At 52.5% G+C, this 27,222-nt stretch overlaps 1 protein-coding gene across 1 annotated transcript in view; it reads left to right on the top strand.

The window, feature by feature from the left end:
• Positions 1 to 27,222, top strand: part of LOC144951397 (fibronectin-like) — a 102,039-nt gene that overhangs the window by 7,693 nt on the left and 67,124 nt on the right. The window contains exons 2-9 of the mRNA XM_078881636.1: positions 840 to 1,056; positions 9,555 to 9,680; positions 14,869 to 15,012; positions 16,371 to 16,502; positions 19,072 to 19,218; positions 20,986 to 21,147; positions 21,354 to 21,515; positions 22,615 to 22,791. Coding sequence (XP_078737762.1) covers positions 900 to 1,056; positions 9,555 to 9,680; positions 14,869 to 15,012; positions 16,371 to 16,502; positions 19,072 to 19,218; positions 20,986 to 21,147; positions 21,354 to 21,515; positions 22,615 to 22,791 — 1,207 coding nt within the window. The 5' untranslated portion in view covers positions 840 to 899. The remainder of the gene's footprint in view (positions 1 to 839; positions 1,057 to 9,554; positions 9,681 to 14,868; positions 15,013 to 16,370; positions 16,503 to 19,071; positions 19,219 to 20,985; positions 21,148 to 21,353; positions 21,516 to 22,614; positions 22,792 to 27,222) is intronic.

The following is a 27,222-nucleotide window of genomic DNA, read 5'->3' as shown; positions in this document are numbered from 1 at the left end:
GGTGATTGAGTGAGTGAGTAGGTGAGCGGGTGCGTGAGCGGGTGAGTGAGTGATTGGGTGTGTGAGTGAGTGGATGAGTGGGTGGGTGCGTGAGTGTGTTGTTCAACACAGCGCATGGTATAGACCGAGTCCTCAACACTGCCGGAAGAATCAACGAGCGTCAACACTTTAAAGATGTTCATGGAGCGGGCTCACAACGGCCGTTCTCCTAGGAATGTGGAATTTCCACCGCCCGGTTCAGGGCCGTTGGACACGCTCAATGGCAACACGTGGCAGATTTGACTGTGGGATCACGGCACCTGGAATGTGAAATAATCTCCCACCACCACCACCACCACCATTGTCACGAGCTTTATTCCAAATCCTCGTCTCTCCCCATGCTTCGTGCGTGCTCGTGTGTGTGTTTGCGCGTGGGGAGCGGTGGCGCAGCGGTTAGCGCTACGCTGCGCTACGCTGCGCTACGAACCCGGTGATGATTATCTCAACCGGTCCTGGGCCTCCCTTTGGTCGACTCGGCCTCAAATGAGTAACCTGGCGCGGTGTGTAGCAAACATCGCCACTGGGGAGACAAAGGCGGCCGTGGCGTGGTTACTGGCCAAAATCAGTGACGATTATCTGAACCGGTCCTGGGCCTCTCCTAGGTCGACTCAGCCTCAAATGAGTACCTGGTGTGATGTGTGAGCATCGCCACTGGGGAGACAAAGGCGGCCGTGGCGTGGTTACTGGCCACCCCCACCCCCTCGTGTGCCGTGCCGGCCTTCATAGGTGCTGCTCGCTAACAGCACTTGCCCCTACAGTCTGTTAACTCTTGTGCGTGTGCGTGTGCGTGCGCGTCACAGCAGTGGCAGCGCGACATCCGCGGACCTGCAGGGACGAATCTTCGATCGTCAGCGATCAGCATGCACGTCCCAGCGGCGGCGGCGGCGGCGGCGGCGGTTCCGCTTCTGCTGCTGATGTGCGTGACGGCGACCGCGCCGGGCGCCGCCCGCGCGAAGACGATGCCCCAGGCGCAGAGGGTCGCTGCCGTGGAGGCGACCGGTGAAGCCGTGGTGCAGAGTGAGTGACGCCTTAACGCCCGCAAACCCCCCGCGTTCGCGCGGTCTCGAACCTCGCCGCTGCTCGCCTCGTTGTTGGCGCTCTCCTGGGGGCATCTCGTGCACCGTTCGACGAGGTCGAGGCCACGGTGGAGGCTGCCGTCACGGTGTGGGCCAATCGGTTTCAACGACAGCGCCGTATATTTATCGGAGCGTTGTTTTTTTTGTTGTTTTCGGTTTGCGCGAGTTTGGCCACAAGTTGCGCGCGGTTTAACGCGGCGGACTTGACGCCTCGGCCAATAGGCGTCTGTTTGGTGTTTGAACATCCTAACACCTCGTGTTTTAGTGCCAGGATTGGGGTAAAGCCTAGTCGTAACTTTTTTCATCATTTAGATCCGGGCAAAAATGTTCCCGTAAATCTCACCGCTAAATCCGAGCTATCGATACTTTGATACGCGTGGCGTTGCCTTTGTACTGCTCGCTTGTTTTTCGGTGCTCTCTGGTCTAACACTGGTGAGACTAGGCCATGACGAATGATGTCTCTGGTGTAGGCCAATCGGTTTCAAAGTCAATGCATATATCATCGGAGGACGTTTGTTTGCGTGTCTTGTCACAAGTTGTGTGCGGTTAACGCAGACTGGACGCCTTGGCAATCGGTATCTGTTTGGCGTTTGAACATCTTAACAGCTCCTCCTGCTTTATTGCCATGAAAGGGTAAAGCCTATTTGTGAATATTTCTTTTTAACGCCTTTGCACGTTCGCCGGCCGTCTTCACCGAGACACATGCAGGATAATGCGTGACAGCGGGCTGGGTCTTTTTATTATTATAAAATTTGTTTTTGAAGGTGGTTCAGCGTCAGAGTTGAGCGGCTCGGAAGGTTGTGAGTTAATATCCTGGTTTGGGGGGGGGGTCACTTGGCCCATCACCCATGTGGGTAAAGGGGGGGGGTCGATAAAATAGGTACCGCTTTGTAAGGAAGTCAGCAGTGCTTGTCCTATGGATAGACTCGCCCCTGCAACAGGAACGTGGAATTTCCGCCGCTTGCTCAAGGCGATAAACAGCCTCGCTCGAGTGCCACCTCGACGAAAATTCGCGAAAAGAAAATCACTCGGAATTCTTTGTGACGTTGTACGCAACCCTGCTTATCCGTGGCAACGTGTGGCACCAACATCACGAATTGGAATGTCATAGTTAGGACGCGTTAAAAAACGAAACTATTTTTTATTGTACCTGGTAAGGCACGCTGAGCTACGTAACTTCTAGCAGTAATAGGTTTTTACCCTTTCAACTGGTACAAAAACTGACACCTTTAGACAAGGGATCATGTTTGCAATAACCACAACACAAGCAGTCAAAATGCAAACAAACAAAAAACAACTCTGATAATGATAATGATATGCACTGTCCTTAAAGTTGATTTGTCCACACCCGAGACAGCTTTTCTTAGAGCCTAGTCTCCATTGGTGTTGGACCAGATGACGCCAAAAGGCGTACAACTCAAAAACAGCGCAACATCAGAGTATTGAGAGCTCGGTGTACGCATTTACACTATGAGACCTCCTTTACCAGTGGCAAAATATAGTAATAGGTTTTTACCCTTTCAACTGGTACAACGTTTTTTTCAGGAGCGAACTGGCCACGAATGACAGCTCAACGAAGTGTCTTGCCACCGCGTGGACATTTAGAGCGGCCAAATACTCTAACAGGCACGATGTTGATTCTAAACGTAGAGGGGAAAACCCGGAGAAAAATCCACGTGACCACGGAGAGAGAGAGACACGCACACTCCAAATATACAGCAGGCGTCAGGGTCTGGATCGAACCCACGAATTCCTGCATACCAGGCGAGGTAGTTAACATCTCACCACGGAGAGAGACACGCACACTCCAAATATACAGCAGCAGGCGTCAGGGTCGGGATCGAACCCACGACTTCCTGCATACCAGGCGAGGTAGTTAACATCTCACCACGGAGAGAGAGAGAGAGAGACACGCAAACTCCAAATATACAGCAGCAGGCGTCAGGGTCGGGATCGAACCCACGACTTCCTGCATACCAGGCGAGGTAGTTAACATCTCACCACGGAGAGAGAGAGAGAGACACGCACACTCCAAATATACAGCAGGCGTCAGGGTCGGGATCGAACCAACCACCTCCTGTATACCAGGCGAGGTAGTTAACATCTCACCACGGAGAGAGAGAGACACGCACACTCCAAATATACAGCAGCAGGCGTCAGGGTCGGGATCGAACCCACGACTTCCTGCATACCAGGCGAAGTAGTTAACATCTCACCACGGAGAGCGAGAGAGAGAGACACGCATACTCAAAATATACAGCAGGCGTCAGGTTCGGGATCGAACCAACCACCTCCTGTATACCAGGCGAGGCAGTCAACATCTCCTAGCCACCGCGGTGCACCCAAGAGGGAAAACCTCTGTGGAGATGGAGCGATAGGATCAGCGATCGGCTTGCGTAGCCGGAGCTCGCCGAGTCACTGCGTCTCGAGACCCTGGGTGGGACGTTACGAAGGCTCCTTGTAGGGGGCCTTCATCCAGCAGTGGCTAGATCATGGCTCATCATGATAGGACCGTTGGGGGTGGGGTGGGGAGGGCAAGTGGAGTTTATTGTTTAAATTCATAGTCACCGTTTTAATTATTTTGTATTTCGATTTAAAGCTTTCGTGACTGCAGGGATTCATCTTCTTGGTTCTTTCGGTAGAGTCGCGTAGAAGGAAAATAATAAAGTAATAAAAGGAAAACATAATAAAATAATATAATATAATGTTTTATTTTTATTATTTTATTATTTTCCTTCTACGTGACTTTTACCGAAAGAACCAAGAAGATTATTTTTGTATTGTTATCTATCCGTGGACAGGAGCCCATCCCTGTCGTGTGTGTCTGTACGGGGATGATAATGCCCCCAAAATGAAACGAATTGAGGTCCAAATAAAGACAAAATACTGGGCGCAAGGGGGAGAAATATGAGCGACCGGTAAAGGCACTCGCCTTGTGGTGCAAGAGTCATGGAACAGCCGTTCAAGAATGATTTGACTTCCGCTGGTATTCCCACTGAACGTGACCATATACAGACGACCCCTTCTCTCTCTATCATGGGACCCTTTTTGTTTGTTTGTTTGCAATATCAACGGATTAAAAATAAGAATAGTTTTTACCCTTGCTCGCAATCGAACAGGAGGTGTGTTCAGATGTTCAAACACCAAATAAGAATTCTAGATGATAATTGGTTTTTTATCCTTCTATCTGGCAACAAAACTGACACCTTTTTTTACAAGGAGTCATGTTTGCATAGACCACAATACCTGCAGTCATAATGCAAACAAAAAAACATAACTCTGATCATGTATGCACTGTCCTTGAAGTTTATTGGTCCACACCCGAGACAGCTTTCCTTAGAGCCTAGTCTCACATGGGTTGGACCAGATGGCGCCAATCAACTTTAAGGACAGTGCACATTATCAGAGTTATGTTTTTTGTTTGCATTATGACTGCAGATATTGTGGTCTATGCAAACATGACTCCTTGTAAAAAAGGTGTCAGTTTTGTTGGCAGATAGAAGGGTAAAAAAACAATTATCATATTTTTTTACTGGCAAATGAGGTTCCAATGGTGTAAGAATTCTAAATTTGAAGCTTTCGTGACTGCAAGGATTCATATCCTTAGGTTTTTTCGGTAAAGTCACGTAGGTAAAAAATAAAATTAAAATTAATACAAGTAAAATAAAAATTTAATAAAAATCACGGCGTTTCGCGATAGCTGTATCAAGTAAGACTTACTGTATCAAGTAAGATTTACTTGATACAGCTATCGTGTTGTGACGGTTCCACCTGAAGACGGAGGCTTGTGTTGCCTCCGAAACGTCGTGATTTTTACGTCATTTTTATTTAACTTTTATTAATTTTAACTTTAATTTTTTACCTACGTGACTTTACCGAAAAAACCTAAGAATACCAAATAAGAAGCTTTTTTTCTAGGAATCAAGTACTGCATTACTTGTGGTGAATATGAAACACAAACATGCTCTGGTATAATACTCGCATTGTCCTTGAAACTGATTGGCCTACACCAGATGGCCTAGTCTCACTGGTGTCAGACCAGAGGACGCCAAAAGGCGAACAGCACTGTTTGAAGTGGCCGTCCATAAATGACGTCACGCGATTTTTGACGATTTTTGACCACCCCCCCCCTTGTCACACGGCGTCACAAAAAGTCAGACCCCCCCCTCAAATATGACGTCACAAAGTTCTGCCCCCCCCCGCCCCAAAACCATTTTTTCATTTTGAAAATAAAACAGGCTTCAAATCGCTTTAAACTATTGTCATTGTATTTTTCGATTTAAAGCTTTCGTGACTGCAGGGATTCATCTTCTTGGTTCTTTCGGTAAAGTCACGTAGAAGGGAAATAATAAAATAATAAAAATAAAACATAATAAAATACAATTCTCACGACGTTTCGGCCACAACGCAAGCAGCCGTCCTCAGGTGAAGAACAGGTCTGTCGGAAAGACAGCGTCTGTCATTGTAGTGCACATTTAATGTGGCGCTGCACTCTGATGTTGTAGGAGTGTTGTTATAACTATTCCATATTTATTTAAAGCTGCGCATTTTAATGTGACGTCACATTTATCAACCCCCCCCCTCGTCACACATTTTCAAAAATGTCTGACCCCCCCCCCCTAGGTGCGTGACGAAGGGGGGGGGGGGGTTGAGAAATGTGACGTCACGTAAAAATGCACAACTTAAAATAAATATAGACAACACGTTCTACTTAATTAAATAGACTTTTATGTAAATGTTTTCTCCTACAACATCAGAGTGCAGCGGCACATTAAATACGCACCACAATGACAATAGTTTAAAGCGATTTTAAGCATGTTTTTTGGGGGGGGGGGGGCAGAGCTTTGTGACGTCATATTTGAGGGGGGTCTGACTTTTTGTTACACCTTGTGACGACGGTGGGGGGGGGGGTCAAAAATCCTCATGATGACGATCGCTTGTGTTGTCATCGAAACGTCGTGGTTTTTGTTTATTTTATTTTTCTTCATTTGAACCCATCTACGTGACTTTACCGAAAGACCCAAAGAATAAGAATTCCTACAGTCCCGAAAGCTTTAAGTCAAGATTTATCCTAACACCTGTTTTCTTGCCATAAAGGGTAAAACCTATTTTGATTGTTCATCCTTTCTCTATCTGTGACAAATCCAGTTCCCGAAAACAACAGCAGCAGCAGCAGCAGGAACCACAATAATATTGATCACAACAGCCATGTTGTTTTCCTGTCGCACCGATTGAACGTGGAAAAACTTGGGAGATGTACTATTCCCCCTTTCAACGCTTGCTTTCAGAAATGTCAAAGCAAAAAAAGCCTAAACTAGTTTTGCAGCTTTTCAGTAAAATGGGCTGCAGCTTTGGCTTTGGTAAAGACCATGTGGGGTGTGTGTGTGTGTTTGTGTTGGCTCGATTCCACGTGCACTCTGAAGGATCAGTGGTGGCGGTGGAGGTGGTTGTGGTGTAGCGGTTAGTGCTACGATGCACTACGAACCCAGCGCCAGTGACGATTATCTGAACCGTTCATGGGCATCCCCAAGGTCGACTCAGCCTCAAATGAGTATCTGTTGTGGAATGTAAACATCGCCACTGGGGAGACAAAGGCGGCCGGGCGTGGTGCTGGCCACCCACCCCCTTGAGTGCCGTGCCGGCATTCATAGGTGCTCGTTAACAGCGCTTGCCCCAACAGCTTGTTCAAGCTATCCGGGGGAGATTTGTCTTTGGTGGTAGTGGTGGAGGTGGTGGTAGAGGTGGTGCAAGTGGTGGTGGAGGTGGTGGAAGTGGTGCAGGTGGTGGAGGTGGTGGAAGTGGTGGTGGTGGAGGTGGTGGTGGTGGAGGTGGTGGTGGTGAAGGTGGTAGAGGTAGTGGTGGATGTGATGGTGGTGGAGTTAGTGGAGATGCTGGAGATAGAGGTGGTGGAGGTAGTGGTGGTGGTGGAGGTGGTGGAGGTGGTGGAGGTGGTAGTGAAGGTGGTGGAAGTGGTGGTGGTTGTGAAGGTGGAGGAGGTAGTGGTGGTGGTGGAGATAGTGGTGGTGGTGGAGGTAGTGGTGGTGGTGGTGGTGGTGGAGGTGGTGGTGGTGGATGTGGTGGAGGTAGTGGTGGTGGTGGAGGTAGTGGTGGTGGTGGAGGTAGTGGTGGTGGTTGTGAAGGTGGTGGTGGTTGTGAAGGTGGTGGAGGTAGTGGTGGTGGTGGAGATAGTGGTGGTGGTGGTGCAGGTGGTGGTGGAGGTAGTAGTGGTGGTGGTGGAGGTAGTGGTGGTGGTGGAGGTAGTGGTGGTGGTGGAGGTAGTTGTGGTGGTGAAGGTGGTGGAGGTAGTGGTTGTGGTGGAGGTAGTGGTGGTGGTGGTGAAGGTGGTGGAGGTATTGGTAGTGGTGGAGGTAGTGGTGGTGGTGGTGTTGGTGAAGGTAGTGGAGGTAGTGGTGGAGGTAGTGGTGGTGGTGGAGGTGGTGGTGGAGGTAGTGTTGGTGGTAGTGCACGACAGGAGAAACACTTCTCGTTTTCAATTCCCCGTGCGTCTGCAGAGTTGCCAACTCTGCGAAATGGAAAAAAAACAACCAACGGGACACACACCTCGTTGGAAGATGATGGTGGACAAGAAGAATGCATATTCTTTGGGTCTTTCGTAAAAGAATGCAGTGTTCCCCCGTTAGTCATGAACTTGCTTTCCGAGATTTTGGCTCCCCGGGAATCGCATCCGGAACTCGACGCGACTGCTGCATCGAGAGAGAGAGAATAACACTGGTCAACAAAAAAAACACATTTTCTTTCTGGCCTGGGCTTTTGCAGTTGTTTTAGACTAATTTCAGGGTGCTGATTCCAAATCTGATCTCAGATTTGCTCTATAACATCTCATTTTTATGCTATCGGCATATCCCATTTTCATTGATTTTTACCCGAAATTAACTCTGTCACTTATGATTGCAAGTTGTTGCGAGTCAGTGACTGCTTTAGTGTTAAAATAGGGTGCTGTATTTTTAGGATAGTGTGTTTATAATATAATTTTATGTAGATATCCACATTTATTTAATATTTTTCTTCTGCAGTTTTGATTGAAAAAGCAATATTTGATATCTAAAAAACCTGATGTGATAGCCAAAAATTGATGCCAGATTTGGAATCAGCACCCCAAAATTACCTTTAAAACCGTTGAAATACCTTATGCCAGAAAAAGTGTGTTGACCAGTGTTGTCTTAGTGGGAGCAGTCAACGACGTTGTAGCGATCAGCGTTGTCATCATCTTCGTCAGCATCATCATCATTACTGTGCATCCTTCCACCGCGCAGTTTCGCCAATTTCAAATGTTTTGTCTCGGATGTGCCGCCCGCCTGTCTCTGTGTCTCTCTCCGTAAGCGTCGGCTTGAAGGCTCGCGGACACCACATCTGAGAAGCGCAATGGCTCTGCCTCTCAGACTCAATGTCAGCCTCATCCGGGCTGGGGTGCGGGGGGTTTAATTTTTTCAGACCCCTTTTTTCATTTTGAAAAAATTGATTCGATTTTCTTTTTGTCAGTGTCTGTCCTCCCCGCACATTTTCCCCTCACAAGTAAACTTGTGGCCGTTTCTCCGCGGTCAGTTTTAGAGAGTACGGTCAGATGGGTGAGGCTGCGATTAGATAGTCCAGCGGGCAGTGTGGTGAGAGAGTGCCAGAGGATGGCCGAGGTGCAAACGGCGTGGGGCGCGCGTCGTTTGTGGGACGTTTCGGAGCGGAAGCGCGCGTGTGTGTACGTCCGTTGAACTTCTTTCGCGCCGTTCGTAGCCAACCGTCCTGATCGGAGGTGCGGGAGGGAATGCCAACAAACCGAACCCAGGAAGCGGTTCTAAAGGAATGAATTTGTCAGTCGAGATGATGATTTTAAAGTGCGTAGCTCCCAGTGGCTTCCTCATATCGGCAGGCAAGAGCGTTCCAGACGGCCGCAGGAGCGCGTCGTGAAAGCGCCGCTGCGGGGGTGACGGACGGAGTTCGCGCGGCGATGGTTTGCGCTCTTTGACCAGATCGGCGAGGTGCCGCGGTTCATTTGTGGCGAGCGCAAAGGTCCTCCTCCTCCTCCTGACATCAATGACAACGGGGGAGGGTTGGAGTGAGAAGTAAGAGTGCCAAGGGAGGCGCAGCCAGAGATCACCGCTGCCCATGAACTTGATCTTCGTTCTAGGGATGCAGAGGAGGGTTATGGTTGATTGGCACACCAACAACAACTGCAGCAGCAGCAGCAGCAGCAGCTCCCCAACGCGCAGAGGCGCGTGGTCCTTCTGGGCCTTCAATGTCAGGAGGGGGACCTTGAATTCTCTACGGAATTGAGCGAGACGATGGTCAGAGTCATGAAACCCCGCGACCTTCTGACCGCGAGAGCCCGCTCCCTCCGCTGACTTGTTGATGTTTCTCTCTGTCCCGTCGTCTGAATCCACCCACATCCCCCCCCACCCTGCCTGCCCCCACTGCGGCCCCACACAGAGGACTGCGTGGACAATGGCAGGATGTACCACCTGCAGGAGCAGTTTGAGCGCACGTACCACGGACGCGCCCTGCGCTGCACGTGCCTGGGCGGCCAGGCGCTGGACTGCGAAGCCGTCCAGCAGCGTGAGCGACGGTCGCATCGACGGCACCGCACCACCTCCTCCTCATCCTCCTCCACCTCCACCTCCTCCTCTACCTCCTGCGCCTCATCCACCACCTCCGCCTTCTGCCTCATCCTCCTCCTCATTCTCCTCCTCTACCTCCTCCTCCACCACCTCCTCCTCCTCCACCTCATCCACCACCTCCGCCTTCTGCCTACTCCTCATCCTTCTCCTTCCACCTCCTCCTCCACCTCATCCTCCCCCTCCTCCTCCTCCTCCACCACCTCATCCTCCACCACCTCATCCTCCACCTCCTCATCCTCTTCCCCTGCCTTCCGCCTCCTTCTCCTCCACCTCCCCCTCCTCCACCACCTACTCCTCCTCCTCCACCACCTCCTCCTCCACCTTCCTCCCCCTCCTCCACCACCTACTCCTCCTCCTCCTCCTCCTCCACCTTCCTCCCCCTCCTCCACAACCTACTCCTCCTCCTCCTCCTCCACCTTCCTCCTCCACCACCTCATCCTCTGCCACCTCATCCTCCTCATCCACCTCCTCATCCTCCTCCTCTGCCTTCCGCCTCCTCCTCCACCTCCTCCACCACTTCCTCCTCCACCTTCCTCCTCCTCCACCACCTTATCCTCCACCACCTTATCCTCCACCACCACCTCATCCTCCTCCACCTCCTCCTCCACCACCTCATCCTCCTCCACCTCCTCTTCCAACTTCCGCCTCATCCTGCTCCACCTCTTCCTCCTCTTTCACGAGCGAACCATGCCAGTTGTCGAGCCACTGGCAGTGCGATCGTGGTGGCCACGCAGCCAAAGCTACGCACCCCTATTAGTGAAGCCCACCGAGACACCTAGAGATATAGCGAGATACATAGAGAATCGTAGAGCTAGAGATACGTAGAGACTCATAGGGATACATAGAGACTCATAGGGATAAATATAGAGTCACAGAGATATTAGGATGAAACCGGAGGTATGCACTTTTAAATAGTATCTATTCAAAACTCATTTCTTTAGAACTGCTTTTTTCTCTATGTTTGTATTACTTTGTTGTCATGCCCCTGCATACGGGTCTCTGTGTGGGTTTCTGTGGCTCTCTATGGGTCTCTACGGTTCTATATGAGTCTCTGGACCTCTGTGGGTCTCGATGGGTCTCTTCCTTCTGATATTAAGAAGCCACTGGCTGCCACCCCAGGTTGTCATTCTTCCTCTTCTTGTCGTCTATCGCCCATCGTCCCGTCGTGGGGAGACGTGTCCCGGCCCGGCGCTCTCAGAGCGATCCGAGAAGGCAGTGAAATTTACATTTTGCGTGCAAGTTTGACCGTGCGCAAAAGGAAAAAAAAAACTAAAACTTTTTATGGGAAAGCAACGTAATGGTGTCCGTTGACTTGTTTTATCCATCCGCTTAGAGGCGGAGTGAGAGGAGACGGGCCCTGATGGCTTTCCTCCGACGTTTTAAGGGTTTAATTATATACTTGTTCTTGTGTTCTCGAAGACATTGAATGCAGCCCAAGAGCGGTAAAATAATCTGCGCGCGCGTGTTTATTTTATCGCACGAGGACGTCTGCGGCGTGTCCGAGGCATTCGTGACAAGCGGGCTGAGCGCCCAAAAGCGCCGTCTTGGGTCGCTGCCGAGGGACGTTGGGTTGGCGATAGCGGGCGAGAACGCGGCAGCCGGAGGCGCTAACGCAGAGGTCGCAAACGGTTTTTGATTCCTTACCCTTACCCGTACCCGGCCGCACCAGGGTCGCAAACGGGTACCCGTACCCGGCCGTATGGGTATCGGGTGACCGATTGCGACCTCTGGGATGAAGCCATGTTGCAGGCGCGGGTGGGTTGATTCTAGGAACTTGAATTGTGAGAAGAGACAAGACGTTGGGAAATGAGTGACAAACCGTTACTCACCAGTGACTCACGGCCTACCCGTACCCGTACCCGGCCGCACCAGGGTCGCAAACGGGTACCCGTACCCGTACCCGGCCGGGAACGGGTAGCCGGGTATCGGGTAGAGTACGGGTATCGGGTACCAGTTTGCGACCTCTGTGCTAATGTCAGCTCACGGCGTTAGCGTTCGTCGCGGCAAGGGCCGAAAGTGTTTTTCCTGCTCGAGTTGGCGTCGCGGCTCAGGGTTTTAACAGCCCTGAGGCCAGTCGTGGAAAATCCTCATTCCTATGGCAGAGGCGAGGATGTTCAGAGGAGAAGTTTTAGCTGGCCATCGAACAAAGTCGGTCACCGCGTCGCGCACTTTCAGCAGCGCTTCTGTGGCCGTCTGGAACGCTCTTCCTATCCGACAATACGAAGAAGCCGCTGGAGCTACGCAACTTTTAAATCATCTCGATTGGAAAACGAATTTCTTTAGAACTGCTTTTTTCTGTTTAGTTTCCCGTCCTTCCCCCGCACCTCCGATTAGCTACGTACGGTGTGAAAGAAGTTCAACAGACGTGCATACACCGCACCTCCGATGAGCAAGGGTTGGCTACGTACGGTGCGAAAGAAGCTCAACGTACACCCGGCCACTGTTGATTTTCCCCGCAAAGTGGGATGAGCCCACTCCCAGCGAAGGAACGTTGAAGCGTCCTGAAGCAGTGGACCACACGGTGATTGGGCCACCTTTTTGACCTGTCGTGCGCGATGGCCGGGCGCTCAGTGGGGCCTTACCTGGTAAAATAAAAAGTAGTTTAGTTTGTATAGCTTGTAACTGTTCAGTGCAAGCGATGGCAAAGAGGGGGGCGAGGGAGGGTGGGAGAGTAGCAGTCAGAATCGGAATATTTATTCATACTGGAGGAATCCGATGAGCTGTAAAGCTCTTTTTAAGAACGTTACAGCAACAAAAAGTAACGAAAACACGGTCGGAGTGTAAACTACAAGAAAGGTAAACAAACCACCCAAACATGCACAAATACATCACTAAACCACCCCCATCCTACCAGGCAAAGCCCACTGAGCTATTAACTTATTTTTCATGATAGCTCAACAAAGTGGGCCCATCGTCTGGACATTTATTGCACCAAAATAATCTAAACAGTCTAAACGCGTGACGTTGATTCCAAACGCGGAGGAAAAAAAGCGGAGGACCTGGAGAAAAAAAATCCACACGACCACGGAGAGACTTTTGACTTTTTAAACAACTTTTATTGCCGCCGGCAGCAACAGCACTGGAGGCGATTTAGATATGAAATACACAAAGTCACCAGCAAACAAATGAAAATAAACGCTACAAATCCACGTGCTGTGGCTCTAAAAGCACCGCGCACAACACGAAAGAAAAGTCACGTGGTGGTGGTGGTCATCGCGCACGCCACGGTGACGAGCGAGCGCTTCAGAAGGTGAACACGAGGGTGCCGTCCACGCTGGTACAGAGAGAGCTCTAATCCAAACATACAGCAGCTGTCAGGGTCGGGATGAAACCCCCGGACCGCCTGCGTACTAGGCGAGGAAGTTGACATCTCAGCAGTCGCCTGCACCATGTCAGCTGTCCGCGGTGCGGCTCACCGCGTGTTTACAATCGAAACAGCAACAGCAGCAACTCCACTCGGACAAACAGTCGTAAAGTAAAGTGGTCGGGATGCGAGGTGGGGTGGGAGCGGGGCGGAGAGAGAAAACCCATACGCGTGGTTCTAACGGTTAAGCCGGACAGACTTGAACGGTAAACAATCCGTGGAAATTGGGCGCGCGTTCAACATTACGAACGCATGACTCTGCCGCTAAACAATAAAAAATAACAATAATTAATAATCTGCTACAGCTGCCGCCGCCGCCGCCTCGGTTGTATGCGAACAACACATTGTGCTCGCCGGATGGGCCATGGAGCGGCATTCTCTGCGGTGCCACGTGTTATTGCGATGGATCGCAGGTATTTCAGCGCATTGTATTTCACTTTAACGTTGAGGCCCCCCCCCCCCCCGCTGGCACGGGATATGGAGGGAGGGGGGCAACGGGGGGGGGGGGGGGGCAACGGGGGCAGGGGGGGGGCGGAATTGCGCAATGCCATCTGCTTATTCTAAACAGGAAGCCTTATATCCTGATTTGACTGTTGCATTGAGGGGGGGGCGGCAGGGAGGGGGGGGGGGCGATCGTGGTGTCGGATCCGTGCGAGGGATCGCACAGTTCCCATGCTCTCTGCGGCAGCGAGATTGTTCGAACGCAGCGACATGGACGAAGCAGGATGAGTGCCAAGCGACATTATTTTTGTTGTCATTTGGTGCTGTTGCCTTAATTTGAACCCGGGGTTACGGCCCCCTCTCTCGTCACACTCCGCCTGAATCCAGAGGAAAGACGGCAAAGACAATCAACATCTCCTGCGCGGAGGATCTGTAGCGGTCAGCTTTGTGTACGCACGTCCGTCGAATTTCGCACCGTACGTAGCCGACCGTGCTACTCGGAGGACAACAAACTACAAAAGCAGTTCTAAAGGATTCTAGATTTGAAGCTTTCGTGACTGCAAGGATTTTCATACTCTTAGTTTTTTTCGGTAAAGTCACGTAGGTAAAAAATGAAATTCAAATTTAAAAAATTATTTTATTTTTATTCATTTTAATTTCATTTTTTACCTACGTAACTTTACCGAAAAAACTAAGAGTACAGTTCTAAAGGAATTCGTTTGCCAATCTAGATTTAAAAGTGCACAGCTCCAGTGGCTTCTTAATTTCGGAAGGGAAGAGCGTTCCAGACGGCCACAGAAGCGCGAGCCAAAAGCCGCCGTGAGTATGACCCGAGTTCACGTGATGGGTCTATGTTCCTTGACGAGATCAGCGAGGTAATGTGATTCACTCGTGTCAAGCACCTTGTGTGCCTGTGTGTGTCATGAGCGCGGCCTCACAGTCGATTCGTTCGGCAATCGGAAGCCAACGCAGCTCGGCGAGCACTGGACGGACACGTGGTCGGATCTTGCAGGAACCCGTCACGACCACGTGCCAGAGAATGCTACACACAAACCGCAGCTTGGTAGTGATTTTTGCCAGACGTCCCGTAGAGCAGCGATTTGGAATACTTCGAGCCTTGTCGATGCATTCCGCCACGCGCCGCCGCGTTGCCTCCGGCACGACTCAACAGCGGCCGAACGCCGTCGTTCGAGCCCCTGGCACAAACTCGACTCCTCGGATCGCGCGTCGCTTCGAACCTCGCCCTCGAAACGTTCCAGGGGCCGTCCCTCGACGGCTGCGGCAACTCTCACGTGCGCGGTGCGTGGCGGCGTGTGCGCAGCGAGCGGCGAGCAGGTGTGCTTCGACCAGTACACCGGGCGACGCTACTCGGTCGGGGAGACCTGGGAGCGGCCGAGGAAGGGCATGGTGTGGGACTGCACGTGCCTGGGCGCCGGCATCGGACGGATCAGCTGCTCCACCGAGAGTAGGTTCACCCGGGGCGCGTCGCCACCGACCGTTTCATGCATTTTTATAATTTCTGAAAATATGTTTTGTTATCTCGAAAGGGGCCGTCCGTAAATGACGTCACGCGATTTTGGACGATTTTTTATCCCCCCCCGCCCGCCTCCCTCGTCACACGGCGTCACAAAAAGTCAGACCCCCCCCCCCGTAAAATATGACGTCACAAAGCTATGCCCCCCCCCCCAAAATAGAAAATGTTTCAAATCGCTTTAAACTATTGTCATTGTAGTGCGTATTTAATGTGGCGCTGCACTCTGATGTTGTAGGAGAAAACATTTATTTAAAAGTCTATTTAATTAAGTAGAACGTGTTGTCGATATTCATTTAAAGTTGCGCATTTTGATGTGACGTCACATTTCTCAACCCCCTCCCCCCTCGTCACACATTGTCACAAATTTCTGACCCCCCCCCATCCCCCCTAGGTGCGTGACGTCATTTATGGACGGCCCCTAATGTGCACACTGCATTCTTTATTTACGCTCTCGGTTGGCACTATGTCCCCGTATATTTGGCAGCCCCCCCAAAGAGTCTTCCTCCCCGGCGGCCCCCCAACTCCCCCCCCCCTGCCCCCCCACACCCCCCATTTGTTTTTTGGACCCAGCCGCAAATGGGTCAGTAAGATTTCACGGCAAAATCACGCTGGCACATTGCCACAGGGCAACGTATCGCTGCTAGCTTGTCCCACAACACGTTTAGAAAATTAAAAAAAAATTCCATAGCCCGAATTTGGACCGGTGTTTACGTGTCAAATCTTTTCGTCTGTTTACGTAACAAACCTTCCTAATTGGCTGCGTCGGGTGGTGGCGGGTTTAACGACACATTTATATTCATGCTATCTCACCCGAAAATAAATGCTGCGTTATGGGTGAAGTTGGTTGCTAAAGCCTCCTACGTGTTGTTTACGAACGCCCCGGGTCGATTTTTTTAGTCCCAGCCCGTCACTGATCGTTACCACGGTTACCATTGTTACCATCGTCGTCGTCGCCGTCATCAACGGCAGTGGCGACGATAGAATCATTATAAACAGCCTCAGCAGCGGCAAAAACAACAAAATTAACTCGGCACCGCCTGGGTACGGCGTCTCAACGAAGGGCCGCGTACGACCTTTCTCACCCACTCGTGACGAGTGCATGCCGCCTGCCACGTGACAGACAAAGCACCTCGTGTGAAAGGTCACCTGGCGGCACGAGCCTCCCTTGCGAATGTCCGCACGCGCGTTGAACCAAGCTACGAAGCTCTGATATCCGTGACGATGTCCGCGATGATGTCCGTGGTGTCCGTCCGGTAACCCTTGCCGCCGCCGCCACGTGAACCTTGCAGACCGGTGCCACGACCAGGGCCAGTCGTACCGTCTCGGCGAGCGCTGGAAACGGCCGCACAGCACGGACGGTCAGATGCTCGAGTGCGTCTGCCTGGGCAACGGAAAGGGAGAGTGGACGTGCAACCCCGTGGGTGAGCCGTCGTCCTCCCCTCCCACCTTCCCCCCACGTTGTCGCCCGTCTATCGAACTTGGTGGCAGCGGTGGCACCGCGGTGGTAACGCTCGCCGGCCTCACAGCGACAAGGAGGGGGCCCCGTGGGGGGGGGTTTCGATATCCCCGACTCGGCCGCTTTTCTACGTGGAGTTTGTATGGTCACCCCCCACGCCCCCGCCCCGCCTCTCCTGTTCTGCATGGGCTTGCTCCGGGTTTTCCGGTTTCTTTCCGTAGATATTAAACCAACGTGGCAAGTGGTTCTTCATTTGTATGCAACGCGGGGGTCATTGGCGGGCCCCTGGTGGCCTTTAGTGCGGCCTCTGACGTGCGGGCCCCCTCCGACAACGAACAGTGACAACATCCCACCCCATCATGATCATCATCATCGTCGTGCTGCTGTCAAACCCCAACGATGGTTTAAAATTGTGTGGCGGCCCTCCTCACACTGATGATGTCTCACCGGCGAAAGCGGCCCCACCCCACTCTGAAATTGAGTGACGAACACCGCAACACACGATGCATTTGCCAAGCGTCCCGATGACTGAAACATTTACCTTCTGTCGCACCTGTACGTAGACAACCACGCGAATCGGATTTACTCATTTGGGACGATAACGGCATCACCTCCCCCCCCCCCGCCTTTCCTGTGAAAACTTGGCAGGACCCTCCTGAAAACGAGTCTTGGGACTCGGTGGGGATGATCGCACACTCGGCGAGGAATTCCTCCCCCGAGTGTGCGATCATCCTTGCCCGAGTGTGCGATCATCCGCGTATTTTTACTTTCTCTCCCCATAGTTTAGTGCGGAAACGGCTTCAATTTCCCCGATTATATATTTTTATTTTTGCGGGTAAGAGGAGCTGAGCGGGGCTCAGAACCTGCTCAGTTTTCGAGGTCTGTCGAGATCGGTCGTCTGATCATCCGCAAGGCACGCCCGGTCGCGTTTGAACGATGAAATGGCATTTTCTTGATATTTTTTTTTACCGTTGGACGACAAAGGCGACGCAAAAACAGCTTTAAAAACAGAAGCGGTGCAATAATGTTTTGGTGGGACGTGCAAAACGACACACGCAGAGACGTCACTATAGCCGACGAGTCTATTGTGTTTAGAGGTGATTATTTACGGCCCGTGAAATACGCTGAAAAATTACGGAGCTAAGTCAACCCGACGCATAACGAGCAACAGATGCAAAACCGTGGCCCCCTTCTTTAATTATTTATATTTGTGTCATTATTTTTTTTTAGACACAAAAAAAATAACAACCACAAAACTGAAATGCTTTCTGGCGAGCGAGTCCAAATCGGATTATGAATTTTCTCGTTTGGAACTTATGGGAAAGTGCTGTTTTTTTCCCTTTTTTTTTTTTGCAAACCGACGGACTAAATGAATTTGACTTCGAGTGCTCACTGCATAAGGTTATAGAAACATTTTAAAAAATAAGAAAAAAACAACGCGCAATTTGTTTTTGTGGCTTTTAACGGTGTGTACCTGGGGTGGGGTGGGTGGGTTGCCCATGAGACACCCCGGGGGTGGTTTTGCCCCCCCCCCCCCCCCCGCGGGGCTGTAGTCGGCACTGACATCCACACAGGACACTTTGTTCCGTCATTATTTTTTTGGGGGGTTTGTTAGTTGTATTTGGCACGGACAGAATGGACACGCACGGCGCTCTCGGTGGCCAGCGATGGTCGCGAGGTGATCCGCTCGACCTCTTGCTACTCGCGCGCTCAAAGGGTTTTTATTTTTAAGTTTTTCTGCACGGTACCGGACAAACGTTAGAGGGGTTGCTTTGGCTCAGAGGCTCAGAGGCCAAAGCAACGGGGCCATCACTGCTGACATCCTCCTGGGTTCGTGTGTTTGTGAGATGTGTGTGTGATTTGTTTTTTGTATGTGATGTCACAGTGTGTATTGTGTGTGTGGTCACGGTGTGTATTGTGTGTGTGGTCACGGTGTGTATGTGTGCAATCATTGCAGTGTGTGCGATGCGTGGTCACGGTGTGTATGTGTGCATTGTGTGTGTGTACATGGTGTGTGTGTGTGTACATGGTGTGTGTGTGTACATGGTGTGTATGTGTGTACATGGTGTGTGTGTGTGTACATGGTGTGTGTGTGTACATGGTGTGTGTGTGTGTGTACATGGTGTGTGTGTGTGTACATGGTGTGTGTGTGTACATGGTGTGTGTGTGTACATGGTGTGTGTGTGTGCATGGTGTGTGTGTGTACATGGTGTGTGTGTGTGTACATGGTGTGTGTGTGTACATGGTGTGTGTGTGTGCATGGTGTGTGTGTGTACATGGTGTGTGTGTGTGTGTGTACATGGTGTGTGTGTGTACATGGTGTGTGTGTGTGTGTACATGGTGTGTGTGTGCATGGTGTGTATGTGTACATGGTGTGTGTGTGTGTGTACATGGTGTGTGTGTACATGGTGTGTGTGTGTGTACATGGTGTGTGTGTACATGGTGTGTGTGTACATGGTGTGTGTGTGTGCATGGTGTGTATGTGTACATGGTGTGTGTGTGTGTGTACATGGTGTGTGTGTGTGGTCGTGCAGCCGGGGCGGCGGAGCGCTGCTACGACTCCGTCCTGGGCTCCTCGTTCGCTGTGGGCGAGGATTGGGAGCGGCCCTACCACACCTGGATGATCGTCGACTGCACCTGCTTGGGTGGTGGCCTCGGCCAAGTGTCCTGCTCCTCCAAAAGTGCGTGCCAGCCCCATCAACCCCCCCCCTCCCTGCCCCCCGCCAACTCCCCCCCCGACTCTCTCTCGTTCTTGGCGGTCTTGCCGCACCACCGTGTTCTGTTTTATTGTGGGCAGACGGCCATGAGACTTTGCGCTAGCAGCAGCAGCAGCTGCTTTGCGTGTCGTGGGGTTGCGTAACGATTCGATCTCCCGGCTTGGCAATCCACCCCCTGCCCCCCCCCCCACCACCAAGATCAGTACCACGATCTTCACCACCACCACCACCGTCACGAGCAGCACCACCATCACCATCACCACTACCACGACCACTACAAAAATCACTACCGATCACCACCATCATCACCACCACAGTCATCACCACCATCATCACCACGATCACCACCATCTTTATCATACCATGATCACCACCACGATCACTACCACGATCACCACCACGATCACCACCATCACCACCACGATCACCACCATCACCACCACCATCACCACCACCATTACCACCACCACGATCATCACCACCACCACCACCACCATCACCACCACAATCATCACCACCACCATTACCACCACCACGATCACCACCACGATCACCACCACCATCATCACCACCACGAATAACCACCATCACCACCACCATCACCACCACCATGATCACAACCACGATCATCACCACCACCACCACCATCACCACCACAATCATCACCACCACCATTACCACCACCACGATCACCACCACGATCACCACCACCATCATCACCACCACGATCACCACCATCACCACCACCATCACCACCACCATGATCACAACCACGATCATCACCACCATCATTACCACCATCATCACCACGATCATCACCACCACCACCACCACCACAATCATCACCACCACCATTACCACCACCACGATCACCACCACGATCACCACCATCATCATCACCACCACGATCACCACCATCACCACCACCATCACCACCACCATGATCACAACCACGATCACCACCATCACCACCATCACCACCATCACCACCACCATCACCACCACCATGATCACAACCACGATCACCACCATCACCACCACCACGATCACCACCACCACCATCACCACCACGAGCAACAGCAGCTGATCTCACGGGTCACTGGCCGCGGCCGTGCGACGACTTCGACAGACAGCGGGCAGGCGGGGGGTGGCGGGGGGTAGCCGACATCTGCGCCACGTCGAGTGGGCACAGCTGTTGCTCACGGCTCGTCGTCGTCTTCGTCATCCCGTGTGGGGTTGAGGGGTCTTCGTTTGGACTCCGTAATTTGGGTGGCCCCAGGTCACGGCTCGTGATCGCGGGGCTCGAGACGGTTGGGCCCCCATTAGTCGTCACCCGGGTCAACACAAAATCAAGCGGATAACTTGAAACACGTGTGCGTGTGTGTGCGTGTGCGTACGGGGAGCGGTGGCGCAACGGTTAAGCGCGCTGCGCTAGGATCCCGGCGAGCCGAGTTCACTTCCCGCTCGCGGCCAACACCGGTGACGATTATCTGAACCGGTCCTGGGCCTCCCCTAGCTCGACTCAGCCTCAAATGAGTACCTGGTGCGGTGTGCAAACATCGCCACGTGGGAGGCAAAGGCATGCCGGGCGTGGTTGTGCTGGCCACCCACCCCCTCGTGTGCCACAGTGCCGGCCTTCATAGGCGCTGCTCGCTAACAGCACTTGCACCAACAGTCTGTTAAGACTACACGGGGGGGGTGGGGGGGAACTTTGTCTTTGTGGCGCGTTAGATCGCTGCAACGACCAGGACAGCCAGAGCTCGTACCGCGTCGGGGAGACGTGGACCAAGACGGACGCGGCGGGCGACCTGCTCCACTGCGTGTGCACGGGCAACGGGCGCGGGGAGTGGAAGTGCGAGGTGCACAGCACGGCAGTGGCCGCCGTGCACACCGGTGAGGCTCACGCAACCACACGGCACACGCCGGTGAAACTCACGCAATCACGCGGCACGCACCGTGAGACTCACGCAACCACGCTTAACGCTCCGTGAGACTCACACAACCACGTGGCACTCACCGGCAAGACTCGCGCACCACGCGGCACTCACCGGTGAGACTTTACCCCTTGCGCGTCTCTGCGCGTCTCCGCGCGCATGCAGGCGAGTTCGCCGGGGTGGAGGAGGCGCAGTTCCGCCCGTCGGCGCAGTGCGAGCTGGACAACGGAGCCACCTACGCCACGGGGCAGCAGTGGCTCAAGATGCAGGGCACCGATCGCATGCTCTGCACCTGCCTGGGCAACGGCGTCAGCTGCCAGACGTCTGGTCAGTCCCACCCATCCACCCCCCCCCACCCCTGCACACGCACGCAGAGGTCACCGTGACCCCACCGCGTCGGTTTTAGGCGATCCTCGTGTAGTGACATAGAATCGGTCGTGTAGCGGCATAGCGCTGGCTGCTGGCGGGAAGGGGAATCTGCGGCTTACGGCAGCCCTGACTGCAGCAGGCCACGTGATAGACCAGAGGGGGATCTAGGGGAAAGGTCACAGAAGGGGCACACCGAGAACCCGCTGGTAGGTTCTAGAAAGGAGGGCGTGGCCGGGGGCGGAGCCAGGCCACGCTGGCAGTAAAAGAGGGTCCCCGGGAGGGGAGCTCGGGGCTGTCGTGTGGAGTGGGCTCCCCGTCGTGCTGCTGCTGGAGTCTTCACCGTCTCGGCACCGCCGGTCAGGCGCGATGTAATAAAATGCATCGTGATTATTTTGGATTATTCGGTTGAATTTTCCACGTGATAGGTCACTTCTTTGAGCGGTCGTTTGCGGCCAGGTCGCTGCTCGAAAAGCAAATAGCTCAGTGGGCCTTACCTGGTGAAATAAAAATTAGTTACATTTTATTTGTATACTTTTTTTAAGTGATTTGTTTACCTGTCATGTTTTCGTATTGTTTGTTGGTGTCACGTTCTGACCCTGTGCCCCCCTTGACTGGACATCTATGGAAAAAAGAGCTTTATAGCTCATCGCATTCCTTCAGTACAAGTAAGGATTCTCATTCATTGCGTCCTTCTCGTCGGACATAAATGGTTATACGGGCAACCTTTGTCTGGCGTGAGTGTTTGGTGTGCCGGGGAGCGGTGGTGTAGCGGTCAGCGCACTGCGCTATGAGCTCGACTCCCCGTCACGGCCAACACCCAGTGACGATTATTGCAACTGATTCCGGGCCTCCCCTAGTTCGACTCAGCCTCAAATGAGTACCTGGCGCGGTGTGTGGTATGCGTTGCCAATGGGGAGACAAAGGTGGTCGGGCGTGGTGCCGGCCACCCACCCACCCCTCCCCGCGTCTTCCGTGCCGGCCGTTATAGGTGCAGCTCGCTAACGGCACTTGCCCCAACAGGATTTTAACAGGCTGTGCGTTTGCGTGCTGCGTGAAGGTGTGATGACGTACGGGGGCAACGCGCCGGGAGAGCCGTGCGTCTTCCCCTTCATGTACACGGGGCTCTCCTACACGGCGTGCGTGGGGGAGGGACGCAGTGACGGCAAGCTGTGGTGCAGCACCACGGGGAACTACGACCAGGACCGCAAGTACACCTTCTGCCGCTCTGAGTCTGGTAAGCCGCCAGTTCATGGTGCCGAGATGTTCACTACCTCACCTGGTACGCAGGAGGTTGTGGGTTCGATCCCGAGCCCTGATGCCTGCTGTATATATGGAGTTTGCGTGTCTCTCTCTCTCTCTCTCTCATCATCATGGTGGCGAGATGTTCACTACCTCGCCTGGTTAGGCAGGAGGGCGTGGGTTCGATCCCGACCCTTGACGCCTGCTGTATATATGGAGTTTGCGTGTCTCTCTCTCTCTCTCATCATCATGGTGGTGAGATGTTCACTACCTCGCCTGGTACGCAGGAGGTCGTGGGTTCGATCCCAACCCCTGATGCCTGCTGTATATATGGAGTTTGCGTGTCTCTCTTTCTCTCTCATCATCATGGTGGCGAGATGTTCACTACCTCGCCTGGTTAGGCAGGAGGGCGTGGGTTCGATCCCGACCCTTGACGCCTGCTGTATATATGGAGTTTGCGTGTCTCTCTCTCTCTCTCATCATCATGGTGGTGAGATGTTCACTACCTCGCCTGGTACGCAGGAGGTCGTGGGTTCGATCCCAACCCCTGATGCCTGCTGTTTTTTGGAGTTTGCTTGTCTCTCTCTCTCTCTCTCATCATCATCATGGTGGCGAGATGTTCAATACCTCGCCTGGTATACAGGAGGTCGTGGGTTCGATCCCAACCCCTGACGCCTGCTGTGTATTCGGAGTTTGCGAATTCTCTTTCTCTCTGTGGTGAGATGTTAGCTACCTCGCCTGGTATGCAGAAGGTCGTAGGTTCGATCCTGACCCCTGATGCCAACTGTGTATTTGGAGTTTGCGTGTCTCTTTCTCTCCCCCCCCCCACCCCTCCCGTGGTCGCGTGGATTTTTCCAGTTTTTCATTCCACATTCGAAATGGACGTCACGCGTTTAGAGTTTTTGGCTGTGATACATTTCCACACACGGTGCACACACTACACAATGTCGCCCCACGTCCGACCGCACAGCCACATGCAGAGTGAATCCAAACCGCATCGTGGAGCAGATTTTTGGTACAAGTAGCATTAGCGCCGCACATGCAGTGTGAAATTGCGTGAACCGAACTCGCATCGAGCGCGGGAAACCTGCCTATGGATGACACGAGCGGGTTATAATCACGAACAGTTTGTAACGCATACCGTGTCAACCCATCACAGTTTACCCCGTATTCTTGTACAGGGAAATTGAGTTTTTAGGTCCACACGGCGTACAGCCGTTTCAACACGGGCAAACAAATAATAAATTGTCTATTTGTTTGTGTTTCTCCCTTGTGATGGGAATTTGATGGGTGAACATTGAGATTTATAAGGGCCACCAGGTGACCAATGAGCTCTGAATTTGTCCGTAAGAAGGTAGGGCACTGATAAGGGGTTGATAGGTATGGTAACGCGCAGAATATTTCACGGACGTAAGCGTCCGTGAAATATGGTGGCGGCTGCAGCGGCCTTGGGAGGCCTTCATCCAGAAGTGAATCGACCATGCCCGCCGACTATGACGGTGACGATGGTGGTGGTAGCTTGGAGGGGTGTGGTGGAACCTTTTTTTTCACGGTCATTTTTTTCCAGCCTGAAATGTTCAATTGGCTCCGCCTGAAAAGGCCGTTTAATCCGCGGGCAGCTGCCCACATTCGAAGGCCAGGACCTCAGCCGTGCCAGCTCAGCTCTCCGACCCCTCCGTGACCCGGCACCACCGCACGCTGCCGTTCCCGTGTTTATTGGGACCATGCGGTCCTTCCGTAGCCAGTCGCGTGCACGGGAGGTGAGTATGCCAGCCAGCAAAGCTTTGCTGTTGTAGGCTGGCCAAGGTGCATTCCAAAGGATTTGCGCGGCAACTGTAACATCTTGGGCCTTGTTCTTAGGTGAACTATTTTGAACACATTTTATTTAACCAGGTAAGGTCCACTGAGCTATGCGGATCTTTTTCAGAAACGCGACCTGGCTATTACAAATGATAGCTCAACGAAAGCAGGCGTATCATCATCATCATCGTGTTGAAATTTATAGCAGGCAAATACTCTGAATGTGCGATGTTGATTCGAAATGTGGAGGGGAGAAAAGCCGGAGGACCCTGAGAAAAATCCACGCGACCACGGGGGGAGAGAGACACGCAAACTCCAAATATACAGCAGGCGTCGTCAGGGTCGGGATAAAACCCACGACCTCCTGTATACCAGGCGAGGTAGTTAACTTCTCACCACAGAGAGAGCGAGAGACACGCAAACTCCAAGTATACAGCAGGCGTCAGGGTCGGGTTCGAACCCACGACCTCCTGTCGACCACCGTGGCGCCCTACGTGAGATAAAGGAGCAGCCCTGCAGTCGCTTGCTCGTGCCACTGCTGGCTGAAGGCCCACCCCCCCCTCCAGTGTAGCTCACAGGAGCCGCCCTCCCTCTCGGGGGCAATTGTGCTGCTCGTCGACACGAGACAAGGCCTGTTGGGAGACGTGGGGAGTAGTCACACGTGATTCCACCACACGCAACCTGCCGATCGGACGACTGTGTTGGACCCGTTTGTGCGGCTGGGTGCAGAGAATGGGGGGGGGGGGGACATTTAAGGAGTTTGTCCTACATTTTGGTGTTTTGTGCTCGTCAGGCACGAGATTTGGGTAACTTCGTTCGGCCTTTGCTCAGCAAACAGTGAAAGAGAGAGAGAGAAAAAATCTGGGAAAAAAATCCGCGCCGTGTTGGTTGTTTTTTTGCAAGCGCGGCGTTCCCTCGGCAGCCCGGCGGTCCGCGTGAAATGCCTGGAATGTTCGGTCGGCCCGACGCCCCACAATGCTTTAATTGTGAGCTGCGAGCTGTTCACGCGTTCCTGGAGACCGGCCTTGCCACCCCCCCCTCCCCACCGCCTGCTCCCCCCAGCGGGGCCAGGCTTGAGACGTTAACGGCGACGGTGCCAATCCCCAGCAGCGGCGGCAGTTACGACCCGAGGTGGCGGCAGGAGGTCGCGCGGAAGAAGTCGCCCATCGGAGGTCAAAGCGGCGAGAAATCTCTGAAGCGGCTCTGTGCTTCCGAGCCTTGCACGCGGGTCGGTTTTTGCCGATTGGAAACTTCCTTTGCACCACCGCCACCACCACCACCACCGACCCCAAGTGACCCCATTCCTTAGCGGTGGGCAGGCGGGTGACTCTGGATGAGGGTTGGGATGGCGCTATGTTGGGTTCCGGAGCAGCATGCGGCTCTTGAAGGTGACCCACTTCGTGAGCCTTATTTTATACACCACGAGCACTGCCGCTCTTGAAATATTGAAGTGGTTTTTTTTTTTTACCTCCCCCCGATTTCGAAGAAAACTAACAAGAAACGTCTCTTCTTGTCATTTTGGTGATTTTTTGTGTCGCCGTGTGCCGGGTTTAAACGGCTCCTCTCTTTCCTGTCAACACTGCCAGAGCCTTCGGTAAACGGACCAAGTGAAGCCTTGGCCAGCCGGAAGGAGTCTCTCTTTCAGCCCATCGCAAATCATCATCATGTGGATTCCTGTGCACGTGCGACACCCATTGTGACAATCAAGTCAAATGAAATCGGTCGTGGGGCCTCCCCTAGGTCGACTCAGCCTAAAAATAGACCTTGAGAAAGAGAGAGAAAAAACAAACGTTCAACGCGCGGCCCCTGACCAAGAAAGCCCCGGCACTTGGTGATGCGAAATCCCTTTGGCAGCAATTTTGTAAAAATACATAAATTCAATAATGAATCCAGCATCCTACGTGTATTAAAATAATTACTTTAATTACATTTAGGTGGTCAAGCCCAGATTGCCGCTGTCAAGAAGCCAGCAAAGCCAGTGCCGGATTAAGCTAAGTGCGGGGCCTGTAGCATATGATGTTAGAAAGGGGCCCTAAATAAAATAAAACGTAAATATTAAAACACACATTTTTTACTTGGACGGTAAAGTAATTGTATGTTTTTATTTTCTATACAGCCAGATAATACGACAAATCGCGAACCTTAAAAACCCAGTTGTTCATAAAAGTCGAAGGCGGTATAGTGCTATAGTAATAGAGCAAGTGCAGAATCACTGAACCGGAATTGGTAGCTTGAAAGCATTTAGCGCGGGGCCCTTGAAAGTGCGGGGCCCGTAGCTACTACACGTGTAGTAGCTACTACACGTGTAGTAGTAGCTAATACACATGTAGTAGGAGCTACTACACATGTAGCTACTTTTGCTACTTGCATAATCCGGCACTGAGCGGAGCGCATCGCCGTGACGTCTCCTTCTTCGTGGTTGTGGGTCGGGGCGTTGCGTCGTTATACGGTCCGTTCTGGATGACCACGGTCGCACCACGACTGGAGAGTTTCTTTTATTTTCCATTCAGAAATCCGCCATCCGCCATGGTCCGTGCAGCAGATGATGCGGATTTTAGGGGTCGGAACGTGGATCTTTGTGGGGATCCTCCTGCGTCTTTATCTTTAAAAATGTTTAATTTTTTGT

This window comes from Lampetra fluviatilis, chromosome 62 (assembly GCF_964198595.1).
Source record: "Lampetra fluviatilis chromosome 62, kcLamFluv1.1, whole genome shotgun sequence".
NCBI classification, from domain to species: domain Eukaryota; kingdom Metazoa; phylum Chordata; class Hyperoartia; order Petromyzontiformes; family Petromyzontidae; genus Lampetra; species Lampetra fluviatilis.
Note: the sequence above shows the minus strand (reverse complement) of the source record. Positions and strands in the feature narration are given on the sequence as shown.